The sequence below is a fragment of the Seriola dumerili genome, unplaced genomic scaffold (genome assembly GCF_002260705.1).
Source record: "Seriola dumerili isolate Sdu_G_001 unplaced genomic scaffold, Sdu_1.0 BDQW01000092.1, whole genome shotgun sequence".
Classification (NCBI taxonomy): domain Eukaryota; kingdom Metazoa; phylum Chordata; class Actinopteri; order Carangiformes; family Carangidae; genus Seriola; species Seriola dumerili.
Window position 1 is genome coordinate 722,758 of NW_019174347.1, and position 18,021 is coordinate 740,778.

General features: G+C 40.9%; 1 protein-coding gene across 1 annotated transcript in view; it reads left to right on the forward strand.

The window, feature by feature from the left end:
- Window positions 1-13,331, forward strand: part of dpy19l1 (dpy-19 like C-mannosyltransferase 1) — a 28,849-nt gene extending 15,518 nt beyond the window's left edge. Inside the window, exons 11-22 of the mRNA XM_022746186.1 lie at window positions 1,775-1,861; window positions 2,082-2,141; window positions 2,887-2,967; window positions 3,492-3,593; window positions 4,048-4,119; window positions 6,071-6,150; window positions 6,646-6,670; window positions 8,319-8,438; window positions 8,587-8,761; window positions 10,331-10,430; window positions 11,261-11,386; window positions 11,515-13,331. Coding sequence (XP_022601907.1) covers window positions 1,775-1,861; window positions 2,082-2,141; window positions 2,887-2,967; window positions 3,492-3,593; window positions 4,048-4,119; window positions 6,071-6,150; window positions 6,646-6,670; window positions 8,319-8,438; window positions 8,587-8,761; window positions 10,331-10,430; window positions 11,261-11,386; window positions 11,515-11,686 — 1,200 coding nt within the window. The 3' untranslated portion in view covers window positions 11,687-13,331. The remainder of the gene's footprint in view (window positions 1-1,774; window positions 1,862-2,081; window positions 2,142-2,886; window positions 2,968-3,491; window positions 3,594-4,047; window positions 4,120-6,070; window positions 6,151-6,645; window positions 6,671-8,318; window positions 8,439-8,586; window positions 8,762-10,330; window positions 10,431-11,260; window positions 11,387-11,514) is intronic.
- The last annotated feature ends 4,690 nt before the right edge of the window (window positions 13,332-18,021 follow it).

An 18,021-nucleotide genomic window follows, 5' to 3' on the forward strand; every position in this document is an offset into this window, starting at 1 on the left:
CCCCCTAATCCCCTCAGCATGCCAGGCTGTTAGCCAGGGCCTGTGTGCTCCACAGATAAGGAGGAGGCCCTTTGTGGTAAGATGGTGGAGATTTGTGTCAGAGGAAGGCATATGGCTCTGCATAATTTACAGAGCTTGGCAATGATGACTTTGGCTTTGTGTGTGTGTGTGCGTGTTCAAGAACAGACAGACAACCGGGCGTGTGTCCTCTATGACCTACAGAGTTGTTAACGATGCTGAGCAGAGCCACTTGTTACAGAGTCGCACACTACTGCGATAGAGCTCCACATCACTGATATTTTCATTATCAATGAATCCGTCTATTTTTCAGATTAAAATGTAAAACAATTGTTTCTCTGTTCCCAAAGTGACATTTTCAGACCCCAAAGTATTCTCTGTACTTTAATTTGAAAAAGACACAGTTACTCAGTTAAATACGTGAAAGTCAATTTATCGACTTGTTGAACAACAGAAAATTAATCTCCAACAATTTTGATATTCAAGTCATTTTCTTATTAAAGGTCCCATATAATATAAATATAGATTCCCATGTGTTGTTTGATTATAAAGCAGCTGTAGGTTACTATTATTATATTAATACTGTGACAGTATCAAAGCACTCGGTCCACAGAGAGATGCACATTCAGACACTGAGCCTTAAAACCAGCCGTCAGGACTTTTCTCAAATACCTCTGAGTCTGTTCGGCTCATTTCATCGCCGACTGACCGTTGCTCTTCGCATCTACCGCTGAGTTCTACAGTAGTAGGCTACAATCCATTACCTGTGGTGGGCGTGACCATGCGTCACTCTGACCAGCCAATCAGAAGAGGGCCTCAGAAACGGACACAAAACGCCCCATTCTTGCGATGGCTCCAGAGAGAAGTGTGAGAGAAAAGGAGATGTAAAACTATATTAGATATTTTTTGTGACTTAAAACCACAAATATATCTAATATGGATATCAAAACTTTAAATAAAACAGGTAATTACTAAGATATTGGACCTTTTTTAAGAAAAAAAAATCAAAAAAAAAAAAATCACAGGTTGTAGCTTCTCAAAGCGAAAATATATAATACTTAAGTAAATAATACATTTAAATGTCATCTTAGGTTTTGGGAACTTGTGATGGATATTCTTCATTATTTTATGGACCCGTCAATAAATCAAGAACATAACCAAGTATTTTTTTTTGCAGCCCAAATCAGTTCTAAAAAATGGTTGACCATTAATTTTCTGTAATATATTGATTGTTTCAGCACAGCAAAAATGTCCTTTTTGGTCACCCCGCTGTCTACATAATACAGAGTGGAGCATTATTCCACTCTTCACAGTGGGATTAAGCATCAGAAAGTTAATGTAATAGGATTATATTCTGCGATTCTTCAAAGTTTAATGCACTGCTTTAAATCTCTGGAGTGTTTTCAACAACACTGTGGCACAGAAAGACGTATTGTTGGCACTTAATGCGATCTATCCCAGACCACCCTCCTGCTTTAGAGACACAGAGTGTTTTTCATGAGACCAGTGAAAACCTACAGACGCTGGCTGCGCCTCTGAGCTCCCTGCCAAGCTCGCGTGTGGAACATTATTTCTAATTACACACACAGATGATGCACATGAAGCCACCGGATCGCACAGTCCACAGCCTTGTTCACCACCGGGATTGATGTTAAGGAGGCGTTATTCATCACAATAACACCTTCTTCCTGTCGCACCCCCCCCGCCCCGGCCGCCCCGCCCCCCCCACCCTCCTTCCTCCCTCCCTCCCCCACAGATCACGCTCAGCGTCTGCTTCATCCTGATGTTCGGTAACTCCATGCTCCTCACGTCCTTCTACGCCTCCTCGCTCGTCTCCATCTGGGTGAGTTGGACCTTGTCGTCTGATGTATGTGCGGCCGCTGAATGTTCTGAGATAGATGAGGCCTGACAGGAAAAGTTAGTCCAAAGTAATGAGTACATTTGTACAAGTAAAAGGAAATGGACTGAAATCAGAACGCCGTGACTGAGACGATATGTGCTGCTTTATCATTTTGGGTGAGTTTAAAGTTTTAATTTCCTTTTTTTGGGGGGGATTTTTCCAGGCGATCGTTGCACTGAGGGATCGGTTCGCTCAAGTTTTCAGACCCGGCATCGTCATCTGGGTACGTACAACTGACTCCTGCTTCTGTGTTTTTTGTCCTAACTACACTCACTTACTCTACTTTTTGTATTTGCTTATGATGATGTTCATAATTCTGATATTTTTTAAAATACTTGAATGTTTTACCATGAAAGAGAAACGAGGAAAGAAAAATAAATCAACATAAATTGTAGGAGAGAGAAAAAAATGAACGTATTAAGGATACAAAAAGAGAGAATAAGAAAACCAAGAATCCCCACATAATCATTTATGCTGTCAGTTTGACGTTGAAGTAATTACAGCTTAGAAAATTCCTCTATATTATTGAGTTGCGGGCCTCATATTTAATCCATTTTCTCCACCATCTCCAATAATCCAGTAGAATTAAAATTCTTCTTCTTGTGTTTAAGGAATGAACTAATTCTACCAAGAAAAAAAAAACACATGCAGCCATTTTATATTAAATGTTTAAATTCAGTAAATTACCAGAGTGACTAATTTGAGACACACAATTGATAATTCAGCCTTAATTCTGGACTCCTGTCTTATTTGGTTTTGTGAGCTCTCATTCAGAGGAACTGAAAAGCTGAAGATAAAGGAGGTTAAAAAAAAAAAAAGGTCTTGGCTGAATTTTTTTTTTTACAATCAACAACAACAAAGCTCCCAACCGCACAGCACCTCGAGGCTTTGATCCCGGGTTCCTGTCTGAGTTGTGTGTGTGTGTGTGTGTGTGTGTGTGTACATGTCTTCCTCTTCCTCCCCCTCAGGTGATGCAGGTGATGGCGTGGGTCGGCTCCACAGTTCTGCTCAAATTCATGTTGTCCACAGTCCTCGGCGCCTCTGATGATGTAAGTGACGGTAACTTCACACTAAGTCCATCCAAATACGGTATGTGTCAGTTTATTAGTGAAGTCGCTCTTCATCCTTCTGTTTGTTTGTTTTTTTAACTGCAGGTTTTCAGTTTGAAATATGTCCACACTTAATTATATTCCTGAGAAGATACTGATAATACTTTTTGACTTAAAGAGTTTCCATATTTCTAGGAAAATATTGTTTATGGCTACGTGTAGAAAAGTGTAGCAGTTGGACAAAAAACTATAGCGAAGTATAGAACAATGTATAAATGTTTGATGATACTCCATACACTGACTAATTATTAAAGTAATGAGGTTAATCGACCCACAAATTACAACTTAGCTGCTAAGGTTTAGATTAGCCTTGTGAAACTAATGGCCTTATTTTATTATAATGTTTAATTCCACCATCAGAAAAAGGTCAAACTGAAAAATAAATAACATTAAAGTCGGGAATAGAAGAAGAAATAAAAAAAAACAAAATGTATATAAAAGCTATCATCTGTCTTCTTGTCCAGGCTCACATCAGTGGACTGATCAAGTCAAAGTTCACCAGCTACAAGGATTTCCACACTCTGATGTACACGTGTGCTGCAGAATTTGACTTCATGGAGTTGGAGGTAAAGTCTGTTTTAACTAAAATCAGGGCCTCCCATCAGAGCTGACATTTATCTTTCTGCCACAAAATGAATGGTGATAAGTACAGAGCTGTGTGTGTGTGCCGCAGCCTTGTTCACAGATAAAAAAAAAATACAAGTCTCAGGCCGTTTGTTGTGAAAATCTCGCCAAATTTTAGCTTTCAAAATGTCGCTCAGGCTCCCGTGAAGATACCAGATATGAAAAGAAAAACCTGCTGTTCTGTATCAAAGCTGGGCTGAGTGAGGAGGGGGAGCCAGGTCTGTGCTCTGTATTTAAGAGCAAATAGAAACCTGGCAGCTCAATTTGGGAAGAGTTGTGTGATAGACAGCCGCCTGGTTTGTGTATTGTGAGTTTTTAAAACATTATCAGATAGCTGTCGCCAAACTCTCTCTTCTCTCACTTTACCTTACCTCACTGTGTGTCTCTCTCCCTCAGACCCCTGTACGTTATCTCAAAACGTTGCTGCTGCCCATCAACATGCTGGTGGTTGCTCTCATTGCTGTCAGGGTGAGTCTCCTCGTAGGTTGTGGATCATTCCTCAGAGATGGGGAAGCAGTTCTGTTTGTTTTAGAATAAGAGAGCGTGTTACAGAAGGTCTGGTTGCAAAGCATACTGAGGACGTAAAGATGTGTGAAGTGAAACTCAAAGTCTGTGGCAAAAGAAGCAGCTGTGTTTCCATCATAGGCTTCATCAGAAGTTAATTAAACATGAAACTTTATGATGAAATAATGCTGTTTAATAACTTTTTTTTAATATACAAAAAGCACACAGATAAGTTGGAAGTGCTGCTGTCATCCTTTCAAGCTGCATTTATCCCCAACAACCTCCAGCACGAGGACGTTCTGCATATAACCTGACGGACAAAACCCAGGGCAAAGTTTTCAAATGCCTTGCTGAAGCTTGTGAAGCTTAATTGCTCGTTGAAAATGGTCCCGTGGTGTGTGTGTGTGTGTGTGTGTGTGTGCGTGTTGTGTGTGTGTGTTTGTGTGTGTGTTGTGTGTGTGTGTGTGTGTGTGTGTGTGTGTGTGTGTGTGTGTGTGTGTGTGAGTGTGAGTGAGTGTGAGTGAGTGAGTGTGATTTTAGAAACCCTTCTCTCAGTAGCTGGACAGTAGCATGACGCTTGTTTAGAGAGATTTTAGTCATGAAATCGAACAGAGACTGTAAAACTACAGGAGACTAAAACAGATTTTTAAACGTGGCGGTGACTTATCCCCCGATTCCCAGTGGAAATTATGTCCTTGCATTTAGTAATCAACAATTAACAGCATGGTTTTACTGTAGTAAAGCCGCAGGCTGCAAAAAACAATCACAGTTGAGCTTATTATGCATCTAGTCAAGGCTGCAGGTTTGGGTCCAGGAACTATGTAAATTACTGAATTAATAATGCACCAACAATACTTTCAAATTATGTTTAGCTCCCTTGACACAATATTGAGATTTGACCTGGAAGTTTATGATAAATAATGTATTTCCATCTTTCCTGCTTTATTTTTGATTGATCTGATCAACTGTTAAAAAAAACAGAGTGAAAATACATTTTAAAAAAGACGAAATAATACATCTTGTAGTAAATAGAATGACATGAAAACTTGAGAAAAGGAAACGGCAACACAAACTACTAACTGTTTAAATATGAACAGCACATCCTCTCCTTTTTTTTGAAATCTGTGGGAAATGAGGAGTTCGTCTGTGCAGAGTGCGGTGGCAGAAATCACACGGATGCTGCAACTGTCAGACAGCGTCAGGTCCGCAGCGTGAAGTCTCCAGTCTCGCCTCTCAGAACAATACAGCAGGCACTCAAACATGAAGTTCAAATCACTTTAGAGCCTGGAGACGCTGCAGGAAAGAAAGGCCGGGAGTCTTATCTGCTCTGGTTACCGCACATACATTTCTACCCCTGAGTAGAGCTGCTGCCTTGAAACAAGCAAGAGCCCCTTTTTCAAATTCTGGTTTTTATTTTCAGAAACTAGCTGTTGTCTTATTTGCTCTGAATGGGATGCGTAGTTAATGTTTACATGGGTATATTTAAGCCTTTAGAAAGCAGAGGGGGAGATTTATTTTCCTACACCATTTATATTTATGAGTCAGCTAAATAACAGAAACACCTCTCAGTCTACCTCCTCCAAAATGATCACGCAGCTGAATCGATGCCTTTGATCACTGAAAGCTTCAAGATCTCTTGCAGGGTTGTTGGAGTAGGCTGCATTAGTTTTTAGCTTTGTGTACCTAATAAACTGCCAGCTGAGTGAATTTTTTTTTTTGGGGGGGGGGTGAACATCAGAAGGAAAAAAAAAAAAAAATGAAAGCAACTGCTCTTCATGTCGTCTAATCTCATTATGCCTTGCCCACGCTAAGCTAAGAATACATGAGTCGACGTGACAAAGCATGGCAGGGAATACATGAGCAAGCTGTTAGGAAGAGGCGGTTTTTTTTATTCCAACAATTTGTCCCTTTTCAGACCATCCAGGACGTAGTCCGCTTCCTGAGGGACGGAGGGAAGGCGTCTGGCAGGAGCGACGATGCTGATGAAGCTGCAGGGTGAGGGACGCTGAGGCCTCCGCCCTGATTTCCCTGTATTGACCAACAGTTTTAAAGGTCCCATATAGTCTAAACGTCTCTGTCCATGTGTTGTTTGATTATAGATCAGGTCTAGCTTCTATATTAATACTGTGAAAGTATCAAAGCCTCAGTCCACAGAGAAATGCACACAGCCTGTATTCAGAAACTGAGCAGGCCCCGCCCAACTGGACTCACCATCCAACCTTGCAGGATTTGGTGTCTCTGTGTGTTATCTGATATCTGCTATATTTTTATTGGATCACTCAGAAAACAGTCAGCCAATCAGAGGAGAGACTCCGATCCTCCTCTCCTCTGATTGGCTCACGGACCTGTTGTTAATAGAGCTCAAGCTACAGTAAAACACTGGAAAAGTGTAAAATATGGGACCTTTTAAATCGGGAAAATAGAAAGAGAAATCATTTTGAAATGTTCTCACAGCGTAGTTTATATATTTCTGTCTGCTCTGTGTTGCAGGTCTGAGATAGCTGCAAAAGGAGAGGTGAGACAAAACCTCCTATGTCATTGTTAAGTATATGCACAAGCATCGTCTTGGTAACAGTTCAGTGTGAACTTTCAGACATTTCTGCAGCGTTGTTCCATCACTCTTAACCTATTTTATTAGATTCATGCAGTACACTTACATCTGCTCAGTTACTGTGTCCCTAAGTGATTTTCATCCCTTTTCTCATTACTAAGAAATGAAAGGCAGCTTCTCTTCTGCTACGAAATCTCACTGTGCTGCCTTTTGTTCTGCTGCTTCGTCTCATTTTCTCTAATATCCCCCTCCCAGGGCAGGAAAAGAAACGTTCAGATGTTCAGCCACCAGCCGCCAGTGTCTGGAAGCTTCCACGGTTTCCCAGATAATTGCTTTAATGTTTCTATATGACTCGATGAGTAACACTAGGAGGGTTCTCGCTCCTCACAGGAAAAAAACTGTTTAAAAAAAACAAAAAACTTAACATCAAAGCGTCATGTAAATGTCGATATATACAGCCTGCTCACAAACTGTAGCTCTTAGGGTGACAGGGAAACTTCAGAAAGATTTTTCTTAAGATTTAAAATTGCCAATGCAACCGATGTAGCATGACCCTGAAATACACTGCAGAATTAACAATTAATAATTAACAATTACAATTAATTCCGTCTGTGATGTAATGTGAGGAAATGCTTTGGATTCAACACCACAGTTTACTGACCTCAGGGCAGCCAGTGGGTCAGGCAGAGAGAGCATTTTAGGAATTTGAAGACATAAATAAAGACTGAATATTTGATTTTTCCCATCTTCAGCTTGTAGTTTGAATTTCAAAGACAAAAGTACAGCCCTGTTATTGATGAATCTACTTCTAAAAATCGTTAAAGTGTTGGAAAATTATGAAACTCTTTCAAAGCTCATTGTGACGTGTTCAGATTGCTTAGTTTTGTCAGACCAACCATCCTAAACCCAAAGATATTTATTCTATATGGATATAAAATGAGAAAAACTGCACATTTTTTAAAGGTGCACTGTGTAGTTTTGGAACACTAGTAGCACTATGGAGCAAGTAGGTTCTCCTTTGGTTTGTTTGTGTATGAATGTGAATGCATCAGGACATGGTGACAATACAAACTCTCGGTCAAGGTTTCACGCCTTTTCTAGGGCGGAGGAGGTGCAGTGTGTTGTCCACTAATCAACAGGTTGGATCCTCAACTCCTCCTGTTTTGCAAATGTTTTATGAAGAAGGAAATACATTTAACATGTCACAGCTTGATCAGAAACTGAGCATCACATTTACTGTCACAGTCATTGTTCATTAACTTTGTGTCAATCAACTAATCTTTTCAGCAGCAACTAAAAGTCACAAGAGTGAACGAAAATCAACTTTCATACTCATGTTCATCTTAAATCTAGTTTGTATTCAGAGATCAAAGTTGCCGAGATGTGAAATTATATATAGAAGGATTTTAAAGGTTCCAGCTGTGGTCATCTGGATCAGACATCTTGGTCTGAGTTTTGTGTTTTTCATCTGCCGCAGCTGAGACTGATAGATCATTGTGGTTGAAAAAGGTGACCTCACAAGAGCTGTTATTTTATTATTTTCCATGTTATTTTCTCTGCACCTTGTTGTCAGTTGTGATGACAGACTGTCTGTGAACCTGTTACCCTCCAGCTGGTGTACCACAGTCTGCAGCTGGTGGCATTTGCTGTCCTCGCCATCCTCATCATGCGTCTGAAGCTCTTCCTGACCCCGCACATGTGCATCATGGCCTCGCTCATCTGCTCCAAACAGGTCTGCCCCTCACCGCGAGGAAAGGGATCCAACACCATAAAAGACTCAGATATTTGTTTGATTAAGGTCATTAATGTTTGACCTGTGAAGAGAAGGTTGTTGAACACACACTGTGATTCAGTAACGCTCTCTCTGCTTGTCATGTCAGTTGTTTGGCTGGATCGGGGAGAGGTTTAAGCACCAGATTGTGGTGTTTGCCGTCATGGCCGTCATGGCTGTTCAGGGAGTGGCCAACCTGCAGGCCCAGTGGGGTATCATCGGAGAGTTCAGCAACCTGCCGCAGGAGGAGCTGCTGGACTGGATCCAGGACAACACCCGTACTGGTAAGTGAAGCCTCCTGCTGCCATGGTTACAGTGAAAATAATGACCCTGATCGTTCTGATCACTATAATGAATTGGATAGTGTTACAGGAAAACTGATTGAGAATCATGTTTCTTCCATATCCACATAAAGAAATACATGTGATGTAGTGTGTAAAGCATTTAAAGTTACAGAAAACATCAAACAATGACTCAAAACTCCACCAACAGCTGCGGTGCCGCCTCCTGAAACAGTTTACAGCTCAGTTTGTTTTGGGTCAAGTTGAGATTTGCGCTGAACGCAAATCTTCTGTTCTTTATCACTTGGAACGAACTCAGTGGAAGTTTCATGGTGAAAAAATCACATCCAACACCTCACAGATGCCAAGAAGTCACCTCCTGTCAGCACTAATTACACTAATGACTGTCAATCACAAATCAAAGGAGGCGCCCGGGGGGGAGCAGCGTTCCTTATGTGGAGCAGTTGAACTGAGGTAAAAGAGTTTAAAACCCAGAGTCTGAACCAGGAAATAAAGATTTTAGGGAAAGAAACAATATTAAAGTAATTTACAGCAATTAGTGACATTTCAAAGAGATGATTGCAAGACAATGTACTTAATTAACTCTTAGTGAGTTTCCTTAAAACATTAACAATGTTAGAATAAAGCAGAAATTCAGCTTGAGCTCCTCCTTCTCTCTTTCTTTCCCTTTTACATCCCACTTTCTCCACCTTCTCTTGCCTCGTCTCTCACCGTGTCTGTATCTCGCTCACTGACTCGAGTGGCAGTGATTGGCTGAGTAAGCGTCACATGACCAGAGCTGTAAAGGATAAAAAAAAAAGCTGTGTGAGTTAAACGCTCCATGAAAACATGATAATTCTCAATAATTTAAAGCGTATACGTCCGAGTCCGGAAAGGATGGGGTCTGGATCACGATTAGTGACCTCACTTCTACATTATATGAACCTATTATATAAGTTCACAGTGAGTGGCTACGGCACACTGTGTCAAGAAAGCCCCTGGTTCCACTTTATATGTTATTGTAGGGAGCAGTAATGCACATTACAGTTGACTCTGCTCAGACACAGGGATGGGTTCAGCTGGTCGGTTCTGTTTTGGGTCTGATGCCTGATTACCTAGATTGTTAAACTCCAGTGTTAATGAATCCCTCATCAAACCTTTTATCTAAGAGATAAGAGGAAAGCACGCAGATGTCAGGCTGTAGCTGGTTGAAATAACAGGTATCAGCTGCCTGGTCTGGTGTTAATGTGCTCTCTGCAGCTGGCGTCTGAATTCAGACAAAAGACACATCACTCTGTAACGTCACTTTCTGAGCGCAAGCAGGTTGTTTGATTTTGTAATTCTTGGTAATTTGAAGGTCTGTCATTATTTAAATGAATGTTTAGCTCTGAACTGTGTGTCCTATTGAAATATGGTCTGTTTTTGAAGCGCTGCATAAAACTTTTCAACCACATTTTACCAAGAGATTTCTTTTGACCAGAGTCTGTTATTCTCTACATCAGGACATTATTGTATTCTTTTATACCGTGACCAGGTGTTGGGCTCTTTTCTGTTTGTTTTTCTGTGATACAGATTCTGTGTTTGCGGGAGCGATGCCCACCATGGCCAGTGTGAAGCTGTCCACAGGTCGACCCATCGTCAACCATCCCCACTATGAGGACACTGGTCTGAGGTCAGCGGAGCTCACAGCAGATCAGATCAGATCAGAGACATAACTAGAAAAAGAAATAATCCAGGTTCCAGTTGGAGTCTGTGTCCTGGTCAATATACAACATATACAATACAACCGCACACAGCAGGATATTTTAACTGGATTAAATCTTCAAATCCAACCAACGAATTACAGGAGAAGAAGACTTCTTTTTAGTTTCACGTCTATAATCAGAGTGCCCTGGATATTTTTTCCAACTGCCATTGTACAGTTTCAACTCATAATCATTATTACACTGGACAGTTGTGGAGAGGAGAAATTCTTTAAATATTAACTGTGTTATCACAAACATGAGTCATGCATCACATCATCATCATCATCATCATCATCATCATGGAAAACATCAATTATTATCAAAACTTGACATTACAGTTTTTTATACAGTAAAAATGTCAAATGTTAAATCACTGCTACTTTTTATTTCATGAACTGAATTAAACAGTAATTGTGTGAACTAAGTCAGTACTTACTATCGTCCTCTTTGCTGTCTGTAAAGCATGGGGGTGGAAATTATGTTTATTAAGTATCAAGTTTTATTTTTGAATTTTACAGAGGCTGTTGTGTTATTTGGGGGTGGGAAGGAGGTTTAAATGTTTGTTCTGTTTACTTTGTTAAATCAAAATGAACAAAAGCTAATCAACAAAGTATTGAACAAAAAAAAATTAGAGTGGGGGTGGAAATATTATTTTGGGTTTGTGTGGCACAGGAACCGTTGCAAAGTGAGAAGAGAGTGGCTTCTTTTGCTTATTGTTTATTGTCTGTTGTGTTGTGTTGTATTGTGTTGACTGCAGGGAGAGAACCAAGCTCGTCTACTCCATGTACAGCCGCATGTCTGGAGAAACGGTGAAGAGGAATCTGATGAAGCTGGGGGTGGACTTCTTCGTCCTGGAGGATTCCTGGTGCACCAGGCGAACCAGGTACTCCCAACACCACCAGTGCCCTCTCACAGAAGAGTTCGCATTGTTGCCTTTATTTCAGATTTCGTGTAATCTCCTTTCTTTCTCTTTCTCATTCATCCTTTTTCCTTCCGTCTCTCCTCGCCCAGGCCCGGGTGCAGCATGCCGGAGATCTGGGACGTTGAGGATCCCCAGAACGTTGGTAAAATCCCCCTCTGCACCCACATGTCCAGGAACTCACGCCCCCACTTCACCACAGTCTTTTCTAATGACATTTACAAAGTTCTCAAAGTCCCCAAAGTCACCAAAGACCTCAGATAACAGCGCTGGATGGGCCGGTCCAGCACCAAACGTCTTCTTTCCACCACTTCTTTTTTATATTCTTTTTTTTTTTTTTTTTTTTTTTTTTTTTTTTTTTGGTCAGTCACTGCCGTTGCTGCTTTTTACCTCCCAAAACTCAAACCGGTTCCCCCTTTTTTCGCGGTGCTTAGATTCATTGAGTGGTGGACAGGTAACAGGTTGGATATGCCAAAACAATCTGCCATGAGTCTCTCCGCTCTTGGTAACCTCATGGTTCTCAGTATTTCCCTGTTCCCCACATTTTTGCCAATCATCCTTCTCGCCTTGCTTCGTCATCCGGCGACGTCTCCCATCATGCTCCAGTCGGTACCCAAGTGAAAGCCAAAAGGTGTTGTAGCTCCTCGTTTAGCTTGTTACATTAGTTCTGTTACAAACAGCCCTTATTTGAAGAGAAGCTGTTCAAACTTCATTTTTCACTTTATGTAATAACGTTTCTGTGACTTTCGCTTAAGAAGTAAATTTTGTCTGGCAGGACCAATCGATGATGTCCACATACTGTGAAGCAATACCCTTTGCAAACTTGACAAAAGCTGACTTCTTCTATCGTCATGCACAGTGTTGATCTGTGAAAAAAAAAAAAAAATGATATCAGATTTTTTTTATAATTTATTTGTGTGAATATTTTTATGGAAATTTTCTTTTGAAGCCAACAGTGTTTTAAGAGTCTTGAGAATCACAGAGAAAAATTCAGTTTATTGTGTTTGGAAGCTTTTAAAATCTTTTTAATACATATCATTCAGCATCAGTGTCCAGCTCCGCTCCACTCAAGAATAATTCAGTTATAAACTGTTTTGTTTTTTGTGGCCAAACATTGTAAAAAAAAAAAACAAAAAAAAAACAGTAGTTTTAACCTAACTGTGCCCTGTTACATCATCTTTGTAAATACGCAAACTGTTGTTTTGTACAATACCGACATACGGCCTTTAAAAGGTTCTTTGTGTTTTTCTTGAATTATTGTTTATTGCCAAAGGAAAGTCTTGTGATCAAAGCTGGGTGTTCGGGGTTCTGTAGCATCAGTGTGTGAGTTCTGTTACAGCCAATCCAAACTATTCGTAGCAGTGAATTTAATGTAATTGGTAACAGGTGTTTGGTTTGTCCTTGTTTTGGTTTGGGTCACAATGATGAATGTTTATTATTTTAAGAAATATGATTAATTCGCTTCCTTGCCGAGAGTTGAATGAGAAGATTGTTACAACTCATGTCTGTAAGGTAAATGTGAAGTTACAGCTGGCGGGGCTTTTAGGCAATTCAAAGTGCTTTACAGAGGCATATAGTGTTAAGATGACAGTACAATAGCATTTAAAAACAATAAAAACAAATTTGAATAAATAAAAGTATTTAAAGAAGTCAAATCAAGATTGCATAAAATCTGGTAAGAAACTGAGGACACCATTTGTGATAGAAGACATTAAAAACAAGCAAATGCAAACATGGCACAAGTTTAAAAAGATGTAATATATGTGATTTATTGGCAAATATTAACGTTTTAAAGGAGCTGTTTGTAAGATTTGTTATTGCTATATAGCTAACCTTAGCATCAACAGCTGTTAACTTCAGCAACAAACTTCATTCCTTTTATCGCCAAGAGCTGCCTCCAGTGGTGGAAAGCCACCCTCTTGTTTTGCTTCTATTTCTATCACTTTTTTTCTTCTCCTGAAGTTAGCATGCTACTCAGCTAGCCCCGGCCTGGTTGGCCCGTCTCGTCACTTTCCGAAACCGAGTAACTGTAGCGTCCAGTCTGCTCTGAAGAAGTAATTGCTCAGAGGACGTATTATAACCTCTTGTATTGTAAACGCAACAATGACTGAAGCTCTCGGGAAGAGCTGGTAAGTAAACAGCTGTTAATGCTAACGTTAGCTATGTAGCAATAACTAAACTTACAAATAGCTCCTTTAAGCCCGGATTTAAATGAGCTGTTTGAGCAGATCTCAGGTGTTCAGGAAGTTTGTTCCACAGGTGGAGAGCATAGAAACTAAAAGCTTGGTTCTGATTCTGGGAACACTGAGTGAACCTCCCAGAAGACCTGCGGAGTCTAGGAGTAGATCGGGGATGTATTTGGCCTCAAGAACGTCTAGCGCTTTATCGACAAGTAGTAGGATTTTAAAATCTGTCCTTTGACACACAGGAAGCCAGTGCAGTGATTCAGTTCTTAGCACAGCATGGAGACTGGAGGCAGGGGGAACCACAGGTTGTGGAGTTGTGTGCTGGACTGTATCTCAGTCCAGGTGCTTCTTTAATGACAAGAAAACAAATAAGTGTATTGTCCGAAGTGTTGCTTTAACAGAGAGGAGCCGCCATGTTGAACTGAAGAAACCAACATGGCTTCATCCTCCTGCAGGAACTTGAATCTAAACCTCCACCACACAGACTCAGTTTTCTGTTACTCCAACATGGCAGCATGTCCTTAACAGTCATCGGTCACTTCTTATCAGATATCCCAGGATGAGTTTAAAAAAATATATATATATAATATTATATTATAATGTATTTTTGTTGGTTTGTAACAGGTTGAAATCATTTTCACACCTCGGGATGGATGATTTCATTGATTGGGCATCAGATTGAGATGAAAGAACAAATGAGATTAGTGCAATGTTCCTTTTAAACAAAACAAACACACATTCACCATCCAAAAAGAGCTTCTGAGCGGCTGAACAAATCACACAACTCACGTTTATCCCCTTATATCTCGTGCAAGTGGTCTTGTGAGTCAAGTGCCCGTTTTTTTAAAGGAGTGAAGCTGTTGTCACACTTCCCCAAACGCTTTGACATGAGTAGTTTATTCCTGTCGCAGGCGTAGGCGTGTTTCAGATGTCTTTTATAATATTTTGTCTATTTTGTCTGTATTTTAAAAAAATAAAATATTTGCCATCAGCAGTAGAGCTTTTTTTTTTTTTTTGTAAATGTTATAAAAATGTTTTGCCCCACAAAAAGTCAAGGTCGGGATGTTTGAGAAGAACCGCTCTAATATCTGCTGTGTTTGTAAATAAAACATGTGGAAGTGGATAGACTGTGTATAAAAATGGACGTAGTGTCCGGGGCTGAGAAGCGAAGCCAATGCGAAAGTGCCTTAATGTGCAAAACCACCGAGGGCCGCTAGGGGCCGGCTCCAAAAAACTCCAATACACAGTCGTTCAAAAACAGCCAACTTCTCTCATGAAATACTCAGTCGATACATCTTTTCCAGAGCTCATTACGATGTCTTTGGCTAAATTCACATCTCTCGTTCAGTGTTCTGGTGGTCCATCTGAAAATAATCATCTAATTAATTAGATATTAGGCTTTAAAAACAGGTGTTTTGAGGCAGGCCGGGAGGATGGTCACCGGAGGAGAGCTTGGGTCGTGTGAGCATCGTATTGAATCAGTTGTGTTAAATTTCTATCATTTTTCTCAATATTTGTCGGTGGAGGAGGAATTTTGCACTGACAGTTTTGCTGTTAGTTCTTTAGTTTTAATGAGTTTTCGGTTCACAGTAATTATGGTTCATTCTTCGGCACTAACAGACTGGAGAGACGCTGATATACAGTTTTTTTTCGGTAAGTAAATGTTTATTTTCTGAACGTCCTACAGTTTTAATGTGTGTGATGCTCCTAAAAGCTGGTACGTTTTTTTCTCTATGTGTTTTGACCGGAGAACAGGAGACAGTTAACATCCAAATTAATATTAGCGTTAATGTGAATTACGGATGGACTTTGCTAATCTAGCTAGCTGATAACTTAGTGTTTGCTATGCTAACCGTACCTGGTCCCAAACATTTGCAGGACAAGGATAAATATAGTTGAACAATGAACTCACTCTCATCTTATTAGAAAAAATCAGTCGCTGATAGAATTTTCCTACATGCAGCAAAACATTCAGGTTTATCTCATTAACTCTCTCTCAAATTAAATCGAAGGCAACTGGACTTGTATTTGTCTGTGGAAGACGTTTCGCCTCTTATCCAAGCGGCTTCATCAGTTCTTATGTATTGGTCTCTCTAGTCCGCACTAGTCTGACCAAGGAGTAGGACCCAGGTATTTAACCTCTTGTGGGTGGGTCCACCAAAGTACCTGTGAAAGTACTGGTTTCACCTGACCATTGTTGTGGTCTCATGTGGACGACAGTCGTTAGGGTCAGGTGAGCCCCTGGTGGATGACGATCGTTGAGAGTCGTCTGAGGTTATGTTGTTGACTCTCCTGGGTACCGATGAAAGGGCGACATTGTAGATGGGGGATAGATGGTGTCGCAGACCCCCTCCCCTGTTTAGCGATGGCCTCTCCACTTTTACATAGATGGCTTCCTTGACTCCCCTTTCAAACCATCTGTCCTCCCTGTCCAAGATTTTGACATTGCTGTCTTCAAAGGAGTGTGCCTTTTCCTTTAGGTGGGAGTAGACAGCTGAGACAGGGCCTGAAGAGTTTGCCCTTCTGTGTTGGGCCATACGTTTGTTTAAAGGTTGTTTAGTTTCCCCAATATATAGGTCATTGCATTCCTCACTGCATTTGACCGCATATATCAGGTTGCTTTTCTGATTGTGTGGTGTTTTGTCTTTGGGATGTACCAGTTTCTGCCTGAGCGTGTTACTGGGTTTGAAACATACAGGGATTTGATGTTTGTTAAAAATCCTCCTGAGTTTCTCTGAGACCCCAGACACGTATGGAATGACGATGTTTCTGCGTTTATCTTTCATTTTCTCAGCATCCTCCGTGTTGGTATTCTTTCTGGAGCGTGTTGTTGTTTTGCCAAAAGTCCAACTCGGATAGCCACAAGTTTTCAGAGCTCCCTTTAGATGTTTATGTTCTTCTGCTTGGGCCCGAGTGGAGGTTGGTATGTTGTCAGCCCTGTGTTGCAGGGTTCTGATAACACCCAGTTTGTGCTCCAGTGGATGATGTGAGTCAAAGAGAAGGTATTGGTCTGTGTGCGTGGGCTTCCTGTATACTCCAATGTGGAGGCTCCTGTCCCCAGCAAGGTGGACATCACAGTCAAGGAAAGGTAGGTGGTTGTCTTTGACATCCTCTCTTGTGAATTTGATGTTCTTGTCCACTGAGTTGATGTGTTGGGTAAAGGCTTGTAGATCTTGTGTTTTAATCTTTACCCATGTGTCATCCACATACCTAAACCAATGGCTTGGTGGAGTTCCCTTGAAGGAGTTGAGGGCCTTTCGCTCTACCATTTCCATGTATAGATTGGCCACAATGGGGGACACAGGTGAGCCCATAGCACAGCTGTGCTTTTGTCTGTAGAAGTTGCCGTTAAACTGGAAATATGTGGTTGTGAGGCATAAATCCAGTAACTGGCAAATCTGGTCTGGTTTGAGGTTTGTTCTGTCATGTAGCGTGTGATCTTGTTTCAAGTGATTCCTCACAGTTTCCGCTGCCTCCATGGTTGGAATACAGGTGAATAAGGAGGTCACATCGTATGACACCATGGTTTCATCTTGTGCCATTTTCAAGCCTTTGATTTTATTTACAAAGTCTAACGAGTTTCGAACATGATGTGGTGTGTTCCCAACCAGGGGGGCTAAGATGTTGGCTACAAGCTTAGCGATATTGTAGGTTACTGAATTGATGCTGCTTACGATGGGTCGGAGTGGTGCCCCTTCCTTATGGACCTTGGGGAGTCCATATAGGCATGGGATGGTGTCCTGAGGATAGAGACGGAGGTATTGTGGCCGGTCAAGGGCTCCATCTTGTTGTAGTTTTTGGAGGCATTCAATGACCTTTCTTTTGTAGCCACTGGACGGATCTCGCTTCAATATTTCGTAGGTGCTTGTGTCATTTAAAAGAGTGGCAACCTTAGCATGGTAATCACTTGTATTCAGAATTACTGTGCATCTCCCTTTGTCAGCTGGAAGGATAGTGATGTTCTTATCCTTGCTTAGGGATATCACAGCTTTTCTTTCATGAAAGGTGAGGTTCGAAGGTGGGGCCTTAGCATTGGACAGGGTTGCTGACACCTTAAACCTTAGCTGTTCTGCTTCAGTTTCTTTCAGGTTGTTTTTCCTTATAGCTGATTCTGTAGCTGTGATGAGTTCAACTATAGGAACTTGTTCTGGTGTAACAGCAAAATTTAGCCCTTTGGTTAGGACCTCCTTCTCGGGCTGGGTAAGTTCCCTGTCAGATAAGTTCTTTACCCATCTGTCTGTTTTTGTGTGTTGGTTTGCCTCCTGTTCCTTTTTTGAGTTTCCTGCTTTGTTACCTGAGTTAATTGTCTTGTGTTGGAGATTGCAGAATTTACAAGTCCAGTTGCCTTCGATTTAATTTGAGAGAGAGATAACTATGACCTGGACGAATGAGAACATTCACAGACAATTTACA